Source organism: Camarhynchus parvulus, chromosome 9 (genome assembly GCF_901933205.1).
Source record: "Camarhynchus parvulus chromosome 9, STF_HiC, whole genome shotgun sequence".
Taxonomy (NCBI): domain Eukaryota; kingdom Metazoa; phylum Chordata; class Aves; order Passeriformes; family Thraupidae; genus Camarhynchus; species Camarhynchus parvulus.
Genome location: NC_044579.1, coordinates 20,162,757 through 20,180,298, shown reverse-complemented (window position 1 = coordinate 20,180,298; position 17,542 = coordinate 20,162,757). Strand labels below are relative to the sequence as shown.

The following is a 17,542-nucleotide window of genomic DNA, read 5'->3' as shown; positions in this document are numbered from 1 at the left end:
ACTTTTGGTGTCACTCTTCAGAAAAACACCCAGGGAAGGCTTTGTCCTTGCTGTGTCTCTGTCATGTGAGATAACTGAGATGAGTTACACAGGTCACATCAAGTTTAGGTGGTTGAAGGAATTCAGTCCTTGGCTATTTTCACTGTGAGATCCTCCCAAAGGAGAAAACTGTCCTTTTTGTTAGTTAGGAAGTTTTTGGTTGGGAATCCTGCTGCTCACACACCAAGAACCTACTCTTCTGGCTGATGTACATTGGCACATCTTGAAATAAATGGGTGATAATTTGGACAAAATTTGTCCCTTTGCAGGTATCTTGCACTCCCCACCCAGAGATCAGCGTGTACCAAGTGAAGACGCTTTTTCCAGACCTTCCAAGTTGATCGAATGCAAGGTGAATTTATCCTTTGAGTTAATGCATTGAACACAATCGTTGGCTGCCATGACTCTTTTCCGTCTCCAGGCGATCCCGGTGGTGACAAACACAGGGTGTGTTTGTGCTCTGGACTCAGGCTCTATATTTAGCTATGTGATACTGGGAAAGCTTTCCGTGATTAAGTTCTGTTGACCGATACCGAAAGTAATGAACAGCCCCAACATGGAGTGGGTGAGGTGTGGCACCAGGACTGGGTGTCACTGGGACCAAAAAATGGCTGGGAGAGAGAGTTGGTTGTGACAGCACATGAATCAGCAATCCTGCTCTTTTGGGGGAAAAAAGGGAAAATGGGTGTCTTCCATTTAAACCTGAGGACTGTTTGGAATTGTCTTTTCCCTGTTTGGTGTTTAATATTGGGAATTAATTTCATGAATGATGTGTAACAAACTTCGGTATAGACACAACGCTTTTGGAATTGATAATTGAGGCTCTGGAATCTTAAGTGAGAGTGACATCTCCCTCAGAGCTTCATGAGTAGAGCTGCTCTGCTTTGGACGTGGGAACAGACTGGGTGACTTCCCATGGTCCCTTGCTTGGTTCTTTCAAAAAGGTGCAGGACCATAATAATCTCTGGGAGATTTTGCTGCCACAACAGGTTGGCTCTTCTTCAGAAGCAGCTTTACAGGGAAGTTGTCAAGGCATTGAGGCCAAGCATCTGGAAGAGACTCCAGGGTCCTCGAGCAAGGGTGAATTCAGCCAGGTGACAGAGGTCCACTCCTTCATGCTTCCTCCCGACCTTCTACTTCCACCCCACTGAGCTCCACTTCTCCTGAAGGTCCCTCCTTGACCCCTCCATATGCTCTGGGTTGAAACAGGGCTCCTCATCTCCTCTTCTACACATTCTCTCCTCCTCTCCATCCACAGATGGGTTGGTACCTGTGGAAAACTGGGCTAGGAAGAAAGGTGTGAGGGATGGAGCAGAATGGGCAAACAAGGCATTACCCCACAAAGGCATTTTCTGCAATAAGGCCGGGTCCATGAAAAGAAGTCCAAATTCCTATTTGGATGAGTGGTATAAAACCATAATAAATGAGGATATGCAGTTTTGTCTATATTTTCCCCTGGGTCCTCCCACAACAAACTGTAGGTTCACACCTTTCACCCTCTTCAGCAAGTGCTGCCTTTCCTGTGGGCTCCCAGCCCAATCTTCCTGAGGTGTGCCCAAACACCCAATGCTACAAGATTCCCTTTTTTATGCATTAACCTTGGCTTAAATGTTTTGGTTGAGCCAGATGGAGCCATGCTAATAAATCATGGAATCATTTAGGTTGGAAAAGCCCTCTAAGATCATCAAGTCCAACTGTTCCCTCAGCACTCCCAGGTCAGTCATGTCCCCAAGTGCCACATCCACACATCTGTGAAATCCTACCAGGGATGGGGACTCCACACTTCCCTGGGCAGCCTGCTGCATGCAACACTTGACAACCCATGCCATGAAGGAATTTTTCCTAATATCCAATCTGAACCTCTCCACTTGGCTCAAAAGCATCATCCTCGCCAGGAAAGGATTAGCCTCTCCATAATTTTTATGTTTCATCCGATTTAAGCCCCTCTGTGCTTGGTCTCCTGAGGTGCCCTGGCGTTCCTGTGGAAGCTCTCCAGAGGGACCCGCTGGTCCCGTCCGGCCGTGCCTCTGCCTGGAGGGAGAAGGTAAACAGAGAGCGAGCTGGAACAAATGGCTCTTGGTACCGAGCGAGGAAATTATCTCACCGAAACAGATAAAGGCAAGGGGAGGTTTACATGGTGCACCCAGAGCTCTCCTGCCTGCTGGCGTGACGTAGGCAGTGCCTCCAGCTAAAAGTCCCCAGCGCCCTGGCTGCCTGCCCCAGACCCGGCTTGTGGAGGCTCGTGCGCGCCCAGGACCATGTCGGTGACAATCTGCCAGTCCATGGGCTTCGTGGTGTCTGCCCTGGGCATCGGGGGCATCATTGCCTCCACCTGCATGGACCAATGGAGCACCCAGGACCTGTACAACAACCCGGTGACGGCTGTCTTCAACTACCAGGGCCTGTGGCGCACCTGCGTCCGGGAGAGCTCCGGCTTCACCGAGTGCCGCGGCTACTTCACCATCCTGGGGCTGCCAGGTAGGGCCTGATGGCGGCAGGAAAGAGGTGGGAGGGGGTGGGACACAATCTCTGCCTGAGAAGTGGGGGATTTTCTGTCAAATTTCAGCCAAAAGACCTCGGGTGCTCACCCTCCTTGGAAAACAGGTCCTTGGAGATACCAAGGCAAACCCATGGCCAAGCTAAGGTTCAGCAAAACTTGTTACATGCATCCTGAGGTGGTGTGCAGGCTGCTCCATGGGGAAATTTGTCCCCTATACTGTGGGTGGCTGTGGCTCAGATTCGTGCCCCAGCTGTGTGGCTGTGTGTGACTTCCCACCAGAAGCCACTAATAGTCTTGTCACTGGAGAAGATCCTTTCCTAAGAGGATATGTCACAGTTCAGCTCACTGTATTTCTATTCGGGCTAACACCACCAGGCTGGATTTCTCCCTAATTCTCCTTTGGTTCCAGTTTTTTCTGCCACGGGAATAATTCCTGTCCCGGTTGTGCCCCGAGTATCTCGGGGTGCAAACAATTAGGTTACAACAGGATTATCTGGGGTTTCTTCTTGCCTTAATACAGTGAGAAAAAAGGCACTTAGACTCATATACCCATCTGGCCTCTGTGCTTTGATACAGCCAGAATGGAGGGAAGAAGCCAATTATATCAGGAAATCACTGCAGAACTTCTGCAAAATGGCATTTCCAAAACACACAGAAAGGGGCATTGTGCACAAAAATTGCTTCTCTCAAGAGAAGGCACAAATCAAACCAGTATTACCCAGTGTGGCTGTGGCCTCAGACACCAGCTGGGGAGGTGTTTCATCCCCTGAGCTGTGTTTTTGTGTTGCTCTTCTCTGGATCCTCATTCCCAGCTGCTGGCTGGCATTGGCTGTGCTGCCACTTCCCCACACCCTGAGCATTTCCTCCTGCTGGAGCTGTGGCTTGGAATGTCCCTGCTTGGACTCTCAGGTCCAGAGATGTGTTTTCCTAGAAGGACATGAGCCTGATCCTGGCTGGGTGTCCAGCTGAAGGATGGCATCCAGAGAAGGGTGTTTGTGCAGGGCTGGCATTCACACACTGCTCCACCAGTCAGCAAAGCTGAGCAGCTTCACCAAGGGAAAACTCAGGGAGAAAAGGGCAGGACAGGTGGGTAAAACTCACTGGGTTAATGGTTGGACTTGATTCTGGAGGTCTTTTCCAACCTTAATGATTTTAGAAAGAGATTGAATTTACCATGTGAGGAGTAAATTGAGGTGTGAAAACCAAACCCTCCCCACACAGATGCTCCCACAAGACACTGCAATTCTTCCAGTTCTTGCAGTTCTTCTGCTCAAAAAGCTTTAAATGACAAAAACTGTAACTCCACGAAAGAAGCAATTAACCTTTCCAAGTGCTCAGCCCTGGCAACTACTCTAATCTTTGAAGAAATCAGAATACTTGAGATTTGGGGGGTTTTGTTGTTTCACACCTTTGTCACTGACCTCAGCCCTACAGCAAAAAGCAGAAAACCAGGGATGGTTTCTTTGCAATTCCAAAACCTCCAGACTGGTGTCTGCTGGGCAGGTATTAATGTTCTAAAATGGGAATGTTGAGGGAGTGGATTTCCTGCATTAGCAGGATTTTCCTGCATTTAGAGGGGCTGCTGGAGATCAGTGTGCCCATGGCCCTACCCACAGAAAGGGGGTGGAACAAGGTGGTCCCTAAAGTCTCTTCCAACCCAAGCCATCCTGAGGTTCTCTGTTTCCAACAGAAATTAGCATCCTACCCTAAATATTGGGATTTTCTCATGAAGCCCTCATCGTAGAGTGGAATTCCCACTTGTGTTTGCCAGGTTTACTGCTGTCACCCACAAAAAGGGATATAAAAAAGCCCAAGGAATAAAGGACAGCCATAACAAATAAAGGTGGTGGATTCCTGAGCCCCCCAAAGTTGCTGTCCTCACCCTCACTGGTGCCAGGGAGATGGTGTGGGCTCCGTGTGAGGGAATATGAATATTTATGTGCTTTGTCCCAAATGATCCTTTTCGTGACCAGTGCTATCAGCACTGCCCGACAAAACGAGGTGGAATTTTTCCCTTTCTTTTTAATGAACTGGGCTTGTTCTTCTGTAGTCACCCCCCTTCCTGCTCCCGTTTTTGGTCCTGTTATGGATTGTCTGACACTTCCAGTCTCTGGAGAAGCTGGAGCAAAGCCTCACATCCCGCTGCTGCGCTTTATGGATTGGGTCTGTCTCCTGCATCCAGCTGCTCCTATGGGCATTTCTTCCCACCCACCACCAGCAAAGGTGGCACCCCAATCAGAGGAGGGGGAAATGATGCTAAAAATTCTATTAATAATTTGCTCAGATACTATTTAAGTGCATCATCCCTACGTTTATTTTAAGTGTACAGCACCTTGATCCCCATGAACCTCCCCCGCACAAACTACCCCCAAGTTAATGGTTTGTCAGCATTTCCATTATCAACACCTATTTATTATTCTGACAATGGCAATTTATATTGGGAACAATAGTGCCAGAGTGAATAAAAATAATAGGACTCTGGCAAAGCAGCGAGGTGACCTGAGCACATTGAGGAAGTTTTGAGTTCCAATGTTTTTTTCACCTCAATCCCTCACTCCCACAGCAAAGATTAAGCTTGTCTTGCCCATCATCTATCTTCAATTTAGTTGGGAATTTTAATTTCAAATAGATTGAGGAAAAATCAAGATAATAGGTAGAAATGAGAAATTACCCAGGCAGTTTATGGCTCTGGCTGCTCAGCTATAAACAGTCGCTCTCTGGTGAAATGTGGCACTGGAGGACTGGACGTATTTGTCCTGATTTTGTTTTCTCCTGTTATTTTTTGCTTCTTGCTTTGGCATGAGATGGTGTGGAGGACATAGTTGGAAACTGAGCACACAAATAAAGAATAAATAGCAAAAGCTGATCTGGGCAAGGCTGGTGGTTTCACCTTGTGTGGAGATCATGAGGTGATTTCTGCTCAGAGCAGAATTTTGCAGTTTCTCCCAACTTTGCTAACCTACAATTGCATGGGCAGTGATTTCCCTGGTTTCTGTGTCAGTGTCTTTTTGCCACACCACTTCAGGGAGCCTTCTCCAGCAATTTTTCCAAGGACATTTCTCCATCTGGTCCAAAGCTCTTTTTACCCCTTCAGAACGGCTGAGATATCTCTCTGCTGTGGACTAAAGGCTTTTTGGCTTGAAATAGAATATTCTTGCCTTTCCAATGGCAAACTTTGACAGCCTGAGAGCAACTTGTTCAACTTCTCCAACTGATAAAAATGCCCATGTTCTTAGAGTGCTCAGAGGGAAAAGAGCCCATGGGAATGCAACCATGACTGCCCAGACCACCCATAAATTTCAGTTTGGCTGGTGCAGGGTAGCAGCAGTGCATAGATGTTTCCTGAGGAGAATTCATGTTTAGGAAGCATCAACATTAGCTTCTCTGGATTTTTCCCTTGTACATTGACGCTCTGACAAAGTTTTCTTTCATTTCATACAACCCACAACCATTTTGTGGCATAACCATAGCAAATAACCTGATTTTGGAGAAAGAGCAGCCACTGGCCAAGGCAACAGTGTCTCTGCTCCCTGGAACTGTTCCATGCCCAAAGTTTGTAAGGATGGGAAGTGCTAATTGCCATGTCCTGATCCTCCAATAGTGAAGGCCAGGGCAAAATCTCTTTCAAGGTCTGTTTGCTGTTTGAAATCCTTTCACCCAGCCAGGTCAGCTCCAAATTTTGAAATATCTACAGGCAACTGCTGTAACCTGCTTAAAGTCTTTTGAGGTCACGTTTTGGGTGCGGAAGGATTTAGGTGGTCCAGGTAGGCTGGAGACTTGATATACCCTACCGGGACATGTGTGAGGCTCTGATGGGTTTGCACTCACAGCTGAAGCTGAGAGAGGTGTGGGGATGGGGAAAGGGCCAATGGGAGACCTTTAGTGAGGTCTCAGGAGCCCCAGTGACACTCAGGGTGGGAGGAGGTGGCAGGGAGCTGCATACGTGTGTCATATTCATTGTTTTGTGCCTTTACACCATGAAAGGATGAGAGACAAGGTAAAAAAATCCTAAGGGATTTGGGATGAGGGCCAGAAGAGGAAGGAGCAAGGCTGTGGAGACTTGGGGCTGGGCTGCTGCTCATAGGTGTGCAGGCAGGTTCAGCCTCATGCACCCCAGGGACCTCAGAACACCCTCTTGACCACCTCCAGTGGTGTGGATCTGAGGTGGGATGGGGTCCTTCCATGACCACTTCCTTCACTGAATCCCACAAAGGCCATTCAGCCCTTCTTATTGTGGATCACATTCGCAAACCCTGGGGTGGTCCCGACAGTGGAGGGGCAGGAAGAGAAGGGTGGGTGTGCTTAGTCTGGGCCTGAGCAGGCAGGGCTGGTGTGGGCAGCTGGCAGGGTGTGAGCTGTGTTTGCAAATTTGAGAGCAAACATGAGCTGGAGGTGATTTTTGTGGGAGAGGCAGTGATAACATTCAGGGGCTGCCTGGGCCCGGGACCGGTTTTGAGATAACACAGAGTCAACGCCTGGAGAGATAAAGCAACTGTGAGCTGGAATAAAGGGGCACAGGGGAGTGGCCACAAAGCCCCCTTCTTTTCCTCATTTGGGTAAACCACTGGAGCTGGAGCTGTCCCAATGCTCAGTGGGAACCCTGTTCTCTGCTCCTTGGTGATCTGCAGCCTCACCATTCCCTTTCCTTGGACACAGCTCAGCAATTCCACGTGGATTGGCAAACCCTCTGGCCAAGCATTCAGCTGCTGGAGACAATCCACAGATTGCTTGGAGAGAGATTCCCATCCTTCAACCAATCCTGGCTGTGGTCATCTCCATGGAGTGGCTGGAGATGAGCATCAGGTTGTGGTGTAGATGCTCAGACTTGCTCCACAGCTTTTGTGTCACCCAACCCCTTCTTGGGTTGTGCTCTGAGCCAACAGTTCAGATGAAACTCCCAGGGGATCTTCTGCTATCTGGGAAAATGGGATGAATGTATTTTTCCCTATCATGGGCAGCTCAGAAAAAAACATTAAAATAAGCTTAAAATCCGAATATTTGAGAAAGGCAAAGGAAATGTGCTGGGGAAGGGTTGGGAAGCAAACAAATTGTGATTTTGTCTCCAGAACTCTGCTTGAAGCATCCACTGAGGAAGGTGTGGAAGTTTTGAATTCTCACTCTTTCAAGTTTGTTCTAGTCAGAGCAGGAGAAATAGCAATGGGATGGCTGGAGAACACTTCAGCCAATACTTTTAGGGATGAGCAAACAGAAGCCCTCCAACCCACAATAATTCTTCAAAAATGGCAACATGTGGAGTGCTGAGCATGGCTGGGTGTTTAACTCTTAACTGAGGACTGCAGCATGACCATCAGCAGCAAAATTCCTTCCTTGGCTCCATTTTTGGGTACAGCACATGAGTGGGGAAAGTTCAACCTTGAGTTGGTTTCTCTTCTTTAGAGACATAGTTCCATCTGGCCCTGCAAATCTAAGCCAGGCTGGTTCTTCTGGACTTTCCTGCACACCTGGAGATTTTGATGATGTGTTTTGACTGCTCCACCATTGCTCTGGGGTTTTGATGTCCCTGAGTAAGAGCCATGATGAGAAACAGCATTTCTATCCACAAGGGAAAATTCCATTCCCAAGGAAAGGTTACTGAGGTGATGGACTGGACATGGGCACATCCAGGCATGGCCCTCTTTCAATAGGTCTCTTGGGGGCATCAGCAGAGCTTGGGATGTGAAACACAAGGAGAAGGAGAAGGAGAAGGAGAAGGAGAAGGAGAAGGAGAAGGAGAAGGAGAAGGAGAAGGAGAAGGAGAAGGAGAAGGAGAAGGAGAAGGAGAAGGAGAAGGAGAAGGAGAAGGAGAAGGAGAAGGAGAAGGAGAAGGAGAAGGAGAAGGAGAAGGAGAAGGAGAAGGAGAAGGAGAAGGAGAAGGAGAAGAAAAGCTCCCTGTTGGTTTGAAGAGCAGCTCCTGCTGCACATGGCCAGAAGCAGCAGCCAGGGTGGAGGAAGGAGTGGTGTGTCCCCTCCCACCAAAGCAAATGTGGATATAGGGGTGGAAGGGCCACCACCGCTGATATTCCTGCAACCCCCCAGATGTCCGACGGAGCAGAAAAAACACAATCATTTAAAAGTTGGAAGAAGTGTTTGGGGGAAAAAAGCTGGGAAAAAAAAATGTTCGCCCATTTAATTTTCCCCCTTTCCTTCCCTTTTCTTCTCCAGGGGTTATTTTTAGTTGTGACCAGTCTGTGGGTTCATTTCTCTGTGCACTGTTTCATGCACTTGGAAATAAGGGTTATGACTCAAAGGAATATTGCTCCCTCTGACGTGTTCTGATGAGGTTCAGCCCAGAAAAACGGATGTGGGCTCTCACCACTAGATGGCCAGAAACAAGCAGGCGAGTCCTGGGGCATGGGAAGGACAGGAGTTATCCTGGAGAGCTGCTGAGGAATGTCAGGGCTTCAATGAAACTGGATTTTGTAGACTGGGACACAGTTCTGGCTGTGGGACCACAAGGGATGGGATGGAGAACTGACCACATTTTAGTGCTTTTTGTCCTTCTATCTTCCGGGTCCTTCTCATCCCTAGTTGTTGTTTCAGCTTCTAAGTATCCTCCAGCACTGATCTATCACCAATCATTATCCAAAATGAGGAATTCCCTCATCATTCCTTATCCTTCACAGAGCATGAGCAGCTCTTTACCACCTCTGGTTCTTGAAGGTTCCCTTCCATGGTGTTTGTTCACTTTATTATTTTTGCTGCCAACTTTAGGTAGGTCAGAACTGATCTTCCTGTGATATAAACTTGCCAAAGTGAGTGAAAATGATGACATTTGAATAAAACTGATAGAAGCAAAGACATCTCGTGCCTGACCTGAGAGGGCTGTGATTGCCACTAGACATGGAATTGTGCTCTGGCTGCCCCAGCAGAGCCCCACAAGACAAGGGATGTCCTGGATGGTTGTTTTCCAGAAGGCAGGAGCAATATCCAGAGTGTACTAACCCCAATGTAGTTCCTCATGGACACAAATAAGCCTTTCCTCTCTTCCTGGTGGCTTCACATCGAGTTGCTGTTGTGGATGGTGCCTGTGGAAGGCACAGTTTAAAGTAGGAATTTGCTTCTAGGTCGGGACTGAAGTAAATCAGTTGGAGGGAGATACTGGATGAGAATGGATGCGTTTAAAGCCTGGAAGGTCCTTGTATCTCGCTGGCTCAATTGGCAGAGTGGCAGAATGGCAGAGTGGCACAGAGTCCCACGAGCCCAGCCCACCTCTCCACTGTGATAATGATTTTCCCACTTTGACATGCCCCATCGCCTTCCCAGGACCATCCCTCCAGCGGACACGGACAAGCACCCCCTCAGAAAGGCCATTTCCCAGTGCTCTCTGTGCTCTCCTCCCTCCCACATGGGTTTCAGGGTGTCCTTGTGATGGCAGTGGGGATGTGGGTGGGTGGAGAACAGTGCTGGAGGAGCTTTTCTGGATCAGTTTGGGGCTCTTGACTTGGTGCCATGGGCTGTGCCATGGTCAGCATCCAGTGGAACCTCAGTGATGCCCGAGAGCACAACAAGGAGCAGCCGCATCCCTGGGCTGGGCTGGTGGCCCCACATCTCTGGCAGAGCCCTGTCTCTCATTGTGCATCTTGTGAGGACACCTCCAAGGGGGACAGACCGTCTGGTGGCATTAGCAGAAGGATGGGGAGGTGGTGGCCTGGGCCAGCTGCTGGATTCCCCTGGGAACATGGTCCTTGCCCTGTGCCAAGCAGGCAGGAGAGGCCCAACGGGCAGCAAAGGGTTTCAGGGGGCCGGCCAAGCCCCAAGTGGGTTACTCAACACTCAGCAGAGCGTAGCTGCTTAAACGTGGAAGGACAAGCACTTCTAAAGGACAAAAGCTCCTATCTCCAAGCCCTGCCGGCACAAACCTCGCCGGCAGCGAGAGTGAAACTGGACTATCTTGCAAAAACACTTTGAGCAAACAGCCCTCAATGGAAAGCATCTGATAAGAGCAGCTGCGCTGCTGGTGGCTCAGGCAGGAGGACTCTGGTGCCCCAGTAGGACTGCAGCTCCCTCGGGGCTGCGCCACCTCCGCTCTCCAGGGACTCACCATGTCCACCACCATCTGCCAGGTGATGGGGTTCCTGGTGTCGTCGCTGGGCGTTGGGGGCAGCATCATGGCCACGGCCATGGACACGTGGAGCACGCAGGACCTGTATGACAACCCGGTCACGGCTGTGTTCCAGTACCAGGGGCTGTGGAGGAGCTGCGTGCGGCAGAGCTCCGGCTTCACCGAGTGTCGGCCGTATTTCACTATCCTTGGGCTGCCAGGTAGGGGCAAAACCACTCCAGGTGTCACCCAGGGGCTCTCCTGGAGATCTGCATCTGAAAGGAGGAGCAGGTATCTTAAAGCACTTTGTGAGGAATAACATTTCCAGTGTTGTGTTAGGAGCATAAAAATAGGAGCATATTTGTTGCCAAAATGATTTTTATGGTGGGGGTTATTGGTGGGGGTTACAACCTGGGGTGTGTGTGTGGGATGTCTGGTGTGCATCACGGGTTCAGCACCACTGCTGGCATAAATCAGAGCAGCTCCACTGAGGTGAGGAGAGCGAGGATGTTTAACCCTCTAAGTATTATTCCTTGGAATGGAAACACAAGGAAAAGGGCTGCATGCAATTGTGTAGTGTTATAGGATAATGGAAATAATTGAAATGTACTGTTTTTCCAAAGATAGAACTGGAATGGGAGAAATCTGCCTGTGAGAGGTGCGGGTAGGAAGGGCACAAAGGGGAAAGGTGTGTTCAGTCACTGCCCATCACCTGGGCAGAGTTAGTGCCTACAGAAGCAGAGTGCAGAGGGGTATTGCTGTCCTGTTTGCTTGCTCATGTTCCCAAAAGAGCTGATTTTCCCACCCCACTGCATGTGAGGGTATTCCAGTGCTCCCAGCCCAGAAGTAAATTTGGCCCTGGGAGCATTCCTCACTCCTGGTGCATGATCACAAAAAGGTCCAAGCAAGCACTGCTGTGCACAGGCCTTTTGCAACTGTTGATCCAAGCATGATGTGGGTTCCAGCCCTGTATCCTCAGGGATGCCATCCTCAGGGATGCCCTCAAGCTTTGCTGAGGACCCATGACTCTCTGAGGGGTGCCATGGAATAAATGTGTCTCAGTGTATCCAGTTTCAGGATTGCCAGGTGAATTCTTTCCCAGTTGGAAGAGCAAACCTGATATTTTGTCACCTCTCCCACGGGGATATTTTTTTAAGACTAAAAATTAGATTTATCCAACTATCTCTACAAAATGTTGACCACTATATCTCTTCATAATGCTTTGGGCAGGTGATTGTGTTTTAAATGAGCCATAAGGAAATGGGAATCATCATTTTGATGTCAATTTATCCTAATCCTAAGACTTTACTTTTTCAGTTATTTTTAAGTAATATGGCAATGAAGAAATGTGCAAAGCACTGATGGACAATTTCTGTTGCTAGAGATATCCTGTCAGAGTTATCTTTATGAATCCGTTTAATTGATTTATTCCTTCAAACATATAGAAAAAATGTCTCTGCTGGAATTTGCTTAACCTAAACACCTGCTGGATGTACTTAATTTCCCTAAAATTTCTATATCCCATCAATTATTACTGGTCATAAAGTCAGATTCCACCTTTTATTATATATTAGCAACAGAAATGCATGTGATTGTCATTTAAATACTTAAAGTTGTTTTACCTCGCTCATCTCTTACCACTCACATGGAAGACAGCTATCCAGTTTCCCCTACCTCTGGAAAACAGGGATGCAGGCTGTGGTTTCACATCACTGGCATTTATTTTGATGGAGAAACTGTTTCTGTTGGTGCTTTTGCTATTCCCTTGTTATGGAACACCAGCCCTTGTGTGGAAGCCAGGTTATCCTCCCTCAGGTGTGTGCAAAAGGCAGGTTTTGTAACTCCAGGGCTGTTTGCTTCCTACTGCTCCTGATACCACTTTTCCTTAGTCTCCCACTTTGTTTGTCTAAGCCCTTCCACTCCTTCCTCCAAGCAGAGGTCATTCACCTTTGGAAAAGCAGCTCTTTTCAAAGGACTTTCAATGGATGCCAAAATTCCCTTGAAACTGCAGTGCTGCCTTTCCAAACTGCTCCCACTTCACGTCCCGTGAGCCAAGCGGAGAGGTCTTCATGCCATAGCAGAAACAACTTCTTTCTCCTTCCCATCTCTTAGTGGAGATTGTCAGTCTCATGGAGGCAGGAATGGTTATCTGGAATTTTTTCTGTCATGCCCTGCTGTGCTCCTCTCCCTCCCCTTTCCAACAGCTCCTTTCAATGGAGATTCACGACAGTGCTCCAGCAAAAGTGGAGCATCCTTGGCTGCTTGGCTTGGCCCTGCCTGTTGTGTCCTTCCATGGGCACTCAAGGTGCTGGGAACACCTCTTCTGAGAACCAACAAACTCTCTGTGGGATCTTTTTGGGGTCACTGATTGATGAGTTGAAAACACCCAGGAATCTGCAGGGAACACCCAGGAATGAGGCACTGTCTTGGGGACAAGGAGCTTCCATCATGATCCATGCTCTTGGATTATCAGCCTCTCCTGCCTGCCCTGAAACAAAAGCATTTGCAAAGAAACTTTGGTGGTTGCAAAGACAAATGAAGATTGAAATTTCCTCCTCTTTCTGCTTCCCATCAGGTGCTGCGGAACAACCTCTGAGGGCTGATAAGGCGTATCCGCCATCCCCTGATGGATCATAACTAATGAGCTCCTACCTGGGGGCTGATGAATGGGAGATTGAAAACCCCCGGCTCGTTAGCACTCGTTATCAGCTGATAAGGGCAAATTGAGTCATAAGAGCTGAGGCAGTGGGACTGCTGGATGGGAGAAGATGGTGTATTCCCGGCCTGTGGAATGGCAGCCCGCCCGCTTCCGTGTGCGCTGCGGTGCCAGCGCGGTTCTGCTCCGCTTCCTGACACCCCACAGGCCAGGAGAGCCACCCAGGCACCCAGCACCCTCCTGGGAAGGGTTTATAAACCCTTCTCCCAACCTGTGCAAGGGCTCTGTGCTCCCCTGCACCCTTGGGCACCATGCTCACCCAGCAAAGGGGTAACAGACAGGGCAGAGATGTCCCTGGGGCTGTGGAATGTGTTTTCCACCTGTTTCACTCCATCATGAACGCACTTTCTCTTCCCTGAAGAGGGGCAATCATGCTTGGGGAGAACCAAAGCCAGACCCAGGGATGTGGGAGCGTGTGGCAGGGTAAGGAGGGGCTGCAATGTGTCCCAGCCAAATCCCAGCAGCCCTTGAAGTACTCCCCAGCACCCCTTCCAGGGCTCTGCCGCCTTCCTGTCTCTGCCAGGGACTTGTGCACAAGTGGGGAGGGGAAGTGTCTGGAAAAAGATGGGATATGTGCCACCTTATTAGAGAATCACCTTGGTATTCAAGTGCTCTTTCCTCCACCACTCCTTTAGTTTTAAAGGTGCCAGCCTCCCTTTACTTCTGCTTTTACTTTTCTACTCCACCCAAGAGGAATCTGAAGGGTTTTTGCCTCCTTCAGGCCTCAGCTCCCATGGGCATGACCCACCAGCATTCCCAGCTCATGGCATGCTGCTGTACACATTCAGGATGGGGTTATTTGGATGTTTTATTCATGATCATGGACAGATTTATCCAGGACTGATGTTCCAAACAACCCTGGGAAGGATATGATGAGGGAGATGGTTGCCAGAGCTTTGATGCTCTCTCCTCCTCTCCATGTAATGTTTGATTTTCCTCTTTTCCATGTGCTTTACTGGGAAGCAGGAATATACAGAACTGCATTTTGAGCATGCAGTAGCTGGAAATATCCTGGATAGGTGTGTGGAGCTGTCTGCTTCCATTGCTGACTGGGGAGGAAAGAAGAGCCCTTTCTCAGCCTCTGTGGTTATGGAACAATCCATGGTTATCCCAGCTCCTCACTAACTCTTCTCCATGAATTTCATGACTGCTGCTATTGAACACTTCCAAAAAATGCTGCCTAAACCATCAAACTCTTTGGGAAGTTAAGTTGAACAGCTGTACTTCCAGAGGTGCCACAGATAATAAGGAGTAGATCCAGTGCCCATTTTCCAAGGTTTTATTCTTTAATATTCTATTTTCAGACAGAGGCAATCTTTGAAAATCCCCCAGACTCTGACAAATCCCATTTCAGCCACTCAGTGAGGCTCTTGCTGTTTGTTTTGCAGCGATGTTCCAGGCTGTGAGGGCCCTCATGATCGTGGGGATCGTACTGGGACTCCTCGGCCTCTTTGTGTGCATTTTTGCTCTGAAATGCATCCGGATTGGGAGCATGGAGGACACTGCCAAAGCCAACATGACCCTGACCTCTGGCATCATGTTCATTGTTGCTGGTAAGTGGGAATGGTCATGTCTTCCATGTGGAAGGTTGCATTTCCCTGGAATTGAGAAGTGGGCAAGTCTTGGTGCATTTCTGAAGTTATTGGCTTTGTTCTCCAGCCTGATTTCCTGGGATCAAGTGGTTTTTACCTCTGATTAGGGAACAAAAAAATTTCTGGAAACCAGAAGTTTGCATGGACAAAACATAGTAGGCTGAAAAAACATCCCACAGATAGATGGAAAAGGAAGTATATATCTTGATTTGTTTGTTGTTGCCATATATTTTTATAGCCTTTATTTATGTAGAATATTTCTTTCAGTTTCAGGCTTTATCCATGATAATTTTAGGAAGATTCCCAGGGTTGTTGTGGCCTGGTTTGTAGGTTTTAAATACCAGCCTACAAGGCTGCAGGAATTCCCAGCTTCCTCAAAACTGCAAGTGCTTAAAACATCACATGTTTTCCTATTTTTCAGATGGGAGTCAAATGAAATCTATATCCTAACAAAGGGAAGGAGAATGTCCCTATTTAAAATCCTCCAAATCCCAACGCTTAACTTTTGTTGGGATATGAGACATTCAACACAACTTCAAAAAGTATAAGCTGGAGAGAGGAAACCACTTTCTGCCACGGAGCTTTAATTTTGTATTTTATATCTATCATTTTAGAATAATGGAATGGGTTGGGTTGGAAGGACCTTAACAATCATCCAGGTCTACCACTGCCATGGGCAGGGACTCCTTCCACTGGACCAGGGCTCCAAGCCCCATCCAACCTGGCCTTGGACACTGTGGAAGGAAGAGCAAAGCAAAACTGTCATGGGAGGGTTTTCTGCCAAAAGTTCTGGACTTGAGCTTTTCTGGACACCCTAGCACCATCTATCCTTGGTCTTTGAGGTCCATTCCAACCCAAATCAGTCTGTGAGTCCATGTTCAAGTGTTCTGTGATGCTTCCCTGAGGCCCCAGGTGGCTTCTTGCACTGTGTGGCTCTCAGTCTGTCCTTCTGTCCCCTCTCAGGCCTGTGTGCCATCACTGGAGTGTCCGTGTTTGCCAACATGCTGGTCACAAACTTCTGGATGTCCACCACCAACATGTACCAGGGAATGCAGAACGTCCAGAACAGGTGGGTGCTCAGCTGGCTCTGCATGCTACAGGGTGGAAATCTCCCTCAGGGCTGCTGCTGAAGGATTGGAAAACTCTGGGAGTATGTTGGGATGGTTGCAGGGCTTGGAAGATTATTCTTAGGAGATAGAGTCTGGGCTGGAGATCAGCAAATGATCCGGGATGTCTCTGTTTTTGCAGCTTAAGAATGAGATAGGGAGGCTATTGTGGTTCAGGCTGCAGGTGGGACTTTTGGGAAATTCTGGGGACTTCTGGGAACTTCTGGGGACTTCTGTAAATTTCTGGGGACTTCTGGTACAACTCTATGGCCATAAGGAGGATGCCAGTGTTCAGTGTGTCTGGGCAGCAGCAGACAGGACCTGTAACACCCTAACCAGCCACGCCTGTTTTGCAGGTACACCTTTGGCTCAGCCCTCTTTGTTGGATGGGTGGCAGGGGGCCTGGCCCTCGTGGGAGGCATCATGATGTGCCTTGCTTGCAAAGGGCTCATCCCAGAAGAATCCCGGTAAGCTGGGCTGGGTGGACATGGGGAGGTATTGCAGGAAACCTGGGTGCTCAGGTGTCCCACAGCTGTCCCAGGATGTGTGGGTGTGTGACACCCTGTCATGATAGCTCTCATGGTGATGGAAACACAGAGTCCTTTAGGCTGGAAAAGACCTTTAAGATCAGAGTCCAGCCATTAATTCAGCACTGCCAAGGCCATCACTACCTGAAGTCCATGATTTGTGAGGTCCAAAGTGAGCATTTGCCCTCTCTGACCCTGTGACTCACACAGGAAAAGGGAGGACATGAGAACCAACCTCAAAATGAGACATTTGCATTGTGCTGGTCGATTCAGGCCCATGAATTGCAGGCTGCACAGCAGATCCTTAGCAGGGGTAGATTGCATCTGCTGAGCCATGATTTACATGGAATTGTAGAATTCCAGAGTGGTTTGGGTTGGGAGGGACCTAAAGCCCTTTCCATTTCACTCCTGCCATATACAGGGGCACCTTCCATAGACCAGGTAGATCCAGGCCTTGTCCAACCTGGCCTGGAACACTTCCAGGGATGGTGTAACATCACCAGGAATTTGTATCCCAACATATCCCCTTATTGCAGGTGGATCCATCACTCCATAAATGGTTTACTTAAGGGAAAAAAAGTATAAGCTTATGAAAGTACCTGGAAGGGACTTGCAGCTTTCCACGGATGGTGGGCTGAGCTCTCTGAGTGCCTCCAAGTTCCCTAAAAGCCACCATGAGCACGGTGCCGTACTGGGCAGTGACGGATCCTCCATCAGAGGCTGATGTCCCTCTTGTGTCTCTTCCAGCTACAAAGCCGTGTCCTACAACGCCTCAGGCCGGAACATCTCCTACAGGACGGGGCCCTACAAGGGTGGCTCGGGGTATGAAGCTGACCCAAGGACCAGGAAGGGTGTGGGATATGAAGAAGCTCCTCGAAGTGAGGATGGGAGACGCCCCTACCCTTCGAAGTACGACTACGTCTAGCAGACCTTCTCGCCTTGACTTGTGCTATCAGAGATTTTTAACTTCACAAGCAAAAAGTGCAGCAAACCAAGCAGTCTGTAAATAGGATTGTGTTTT

At 48.7% G+C, this 17,542-nt stretch overlaps 1 protein-coding gene across 2 annotated transcripts; it reads left to right on the top strand.

Annotated features, from left to right (window-relative positions):
- Positions 1 to 2,297: 2,297 nt before the first annotated feature.
- CLDN18 (claudin 18) lies at positions 2,298 to 17,446 on the top strand. 2 transcript variants are annotated; one of them, XM_030954641.1, is made up of 5 exons: positions 2,298 to 2,517; positions 14,685 to 14,849; positions 15,852 to 15,957; positions 16,351 to 16,461; positions 17,269 to 17,446. In XM_030954641.1, the coding sequence occupies exons 1-5, from the start codon at positions 2,298 to 2,300 to the stop codon at positions 17,444 to 17,446; spliced, it is 780 nt and encodes a 259-aa protein (XP_030810501.1). The 2 variants fall into 2 exon arrangements, with proteins under 2 accessions (XP_030810501.1, XP_030810500.1); XM_030954640.1 differs by lacking the exon at positions 2,298 to 2,517 and adding an exon at positions 10,582 to 10,801.
- The last annotated feature ends 96 nt before the right edge of the window (positions 17,447 to 17,542 follow it).

Excerpts from the sequence above, each read along its gene's own strand:
- CLDN18 (XM_030954641.1), top strand. The coding sequence starts at position 2,298 with ATGTCGGTGACAATCTGCCAGTCCATGGGCTTCGTGGTGTCTGCCCTG. Across the intron at positions 2,518-14,684 it reads CACCATCCTGGGGCTGCCAG|CGATGTTCCAGGCTGTGAGG; the intron begins GTAGGGCCTGAT and ends TTTGTTTTGCAG. Across the intron at positions 14,850-15,851 it reads CATCATGTTCATTGTTGCTG|GCCTGTGTGCCATCACTGGA; the intron begins GTAAGTGGGAAT and ends GTCCCCTCTCAG.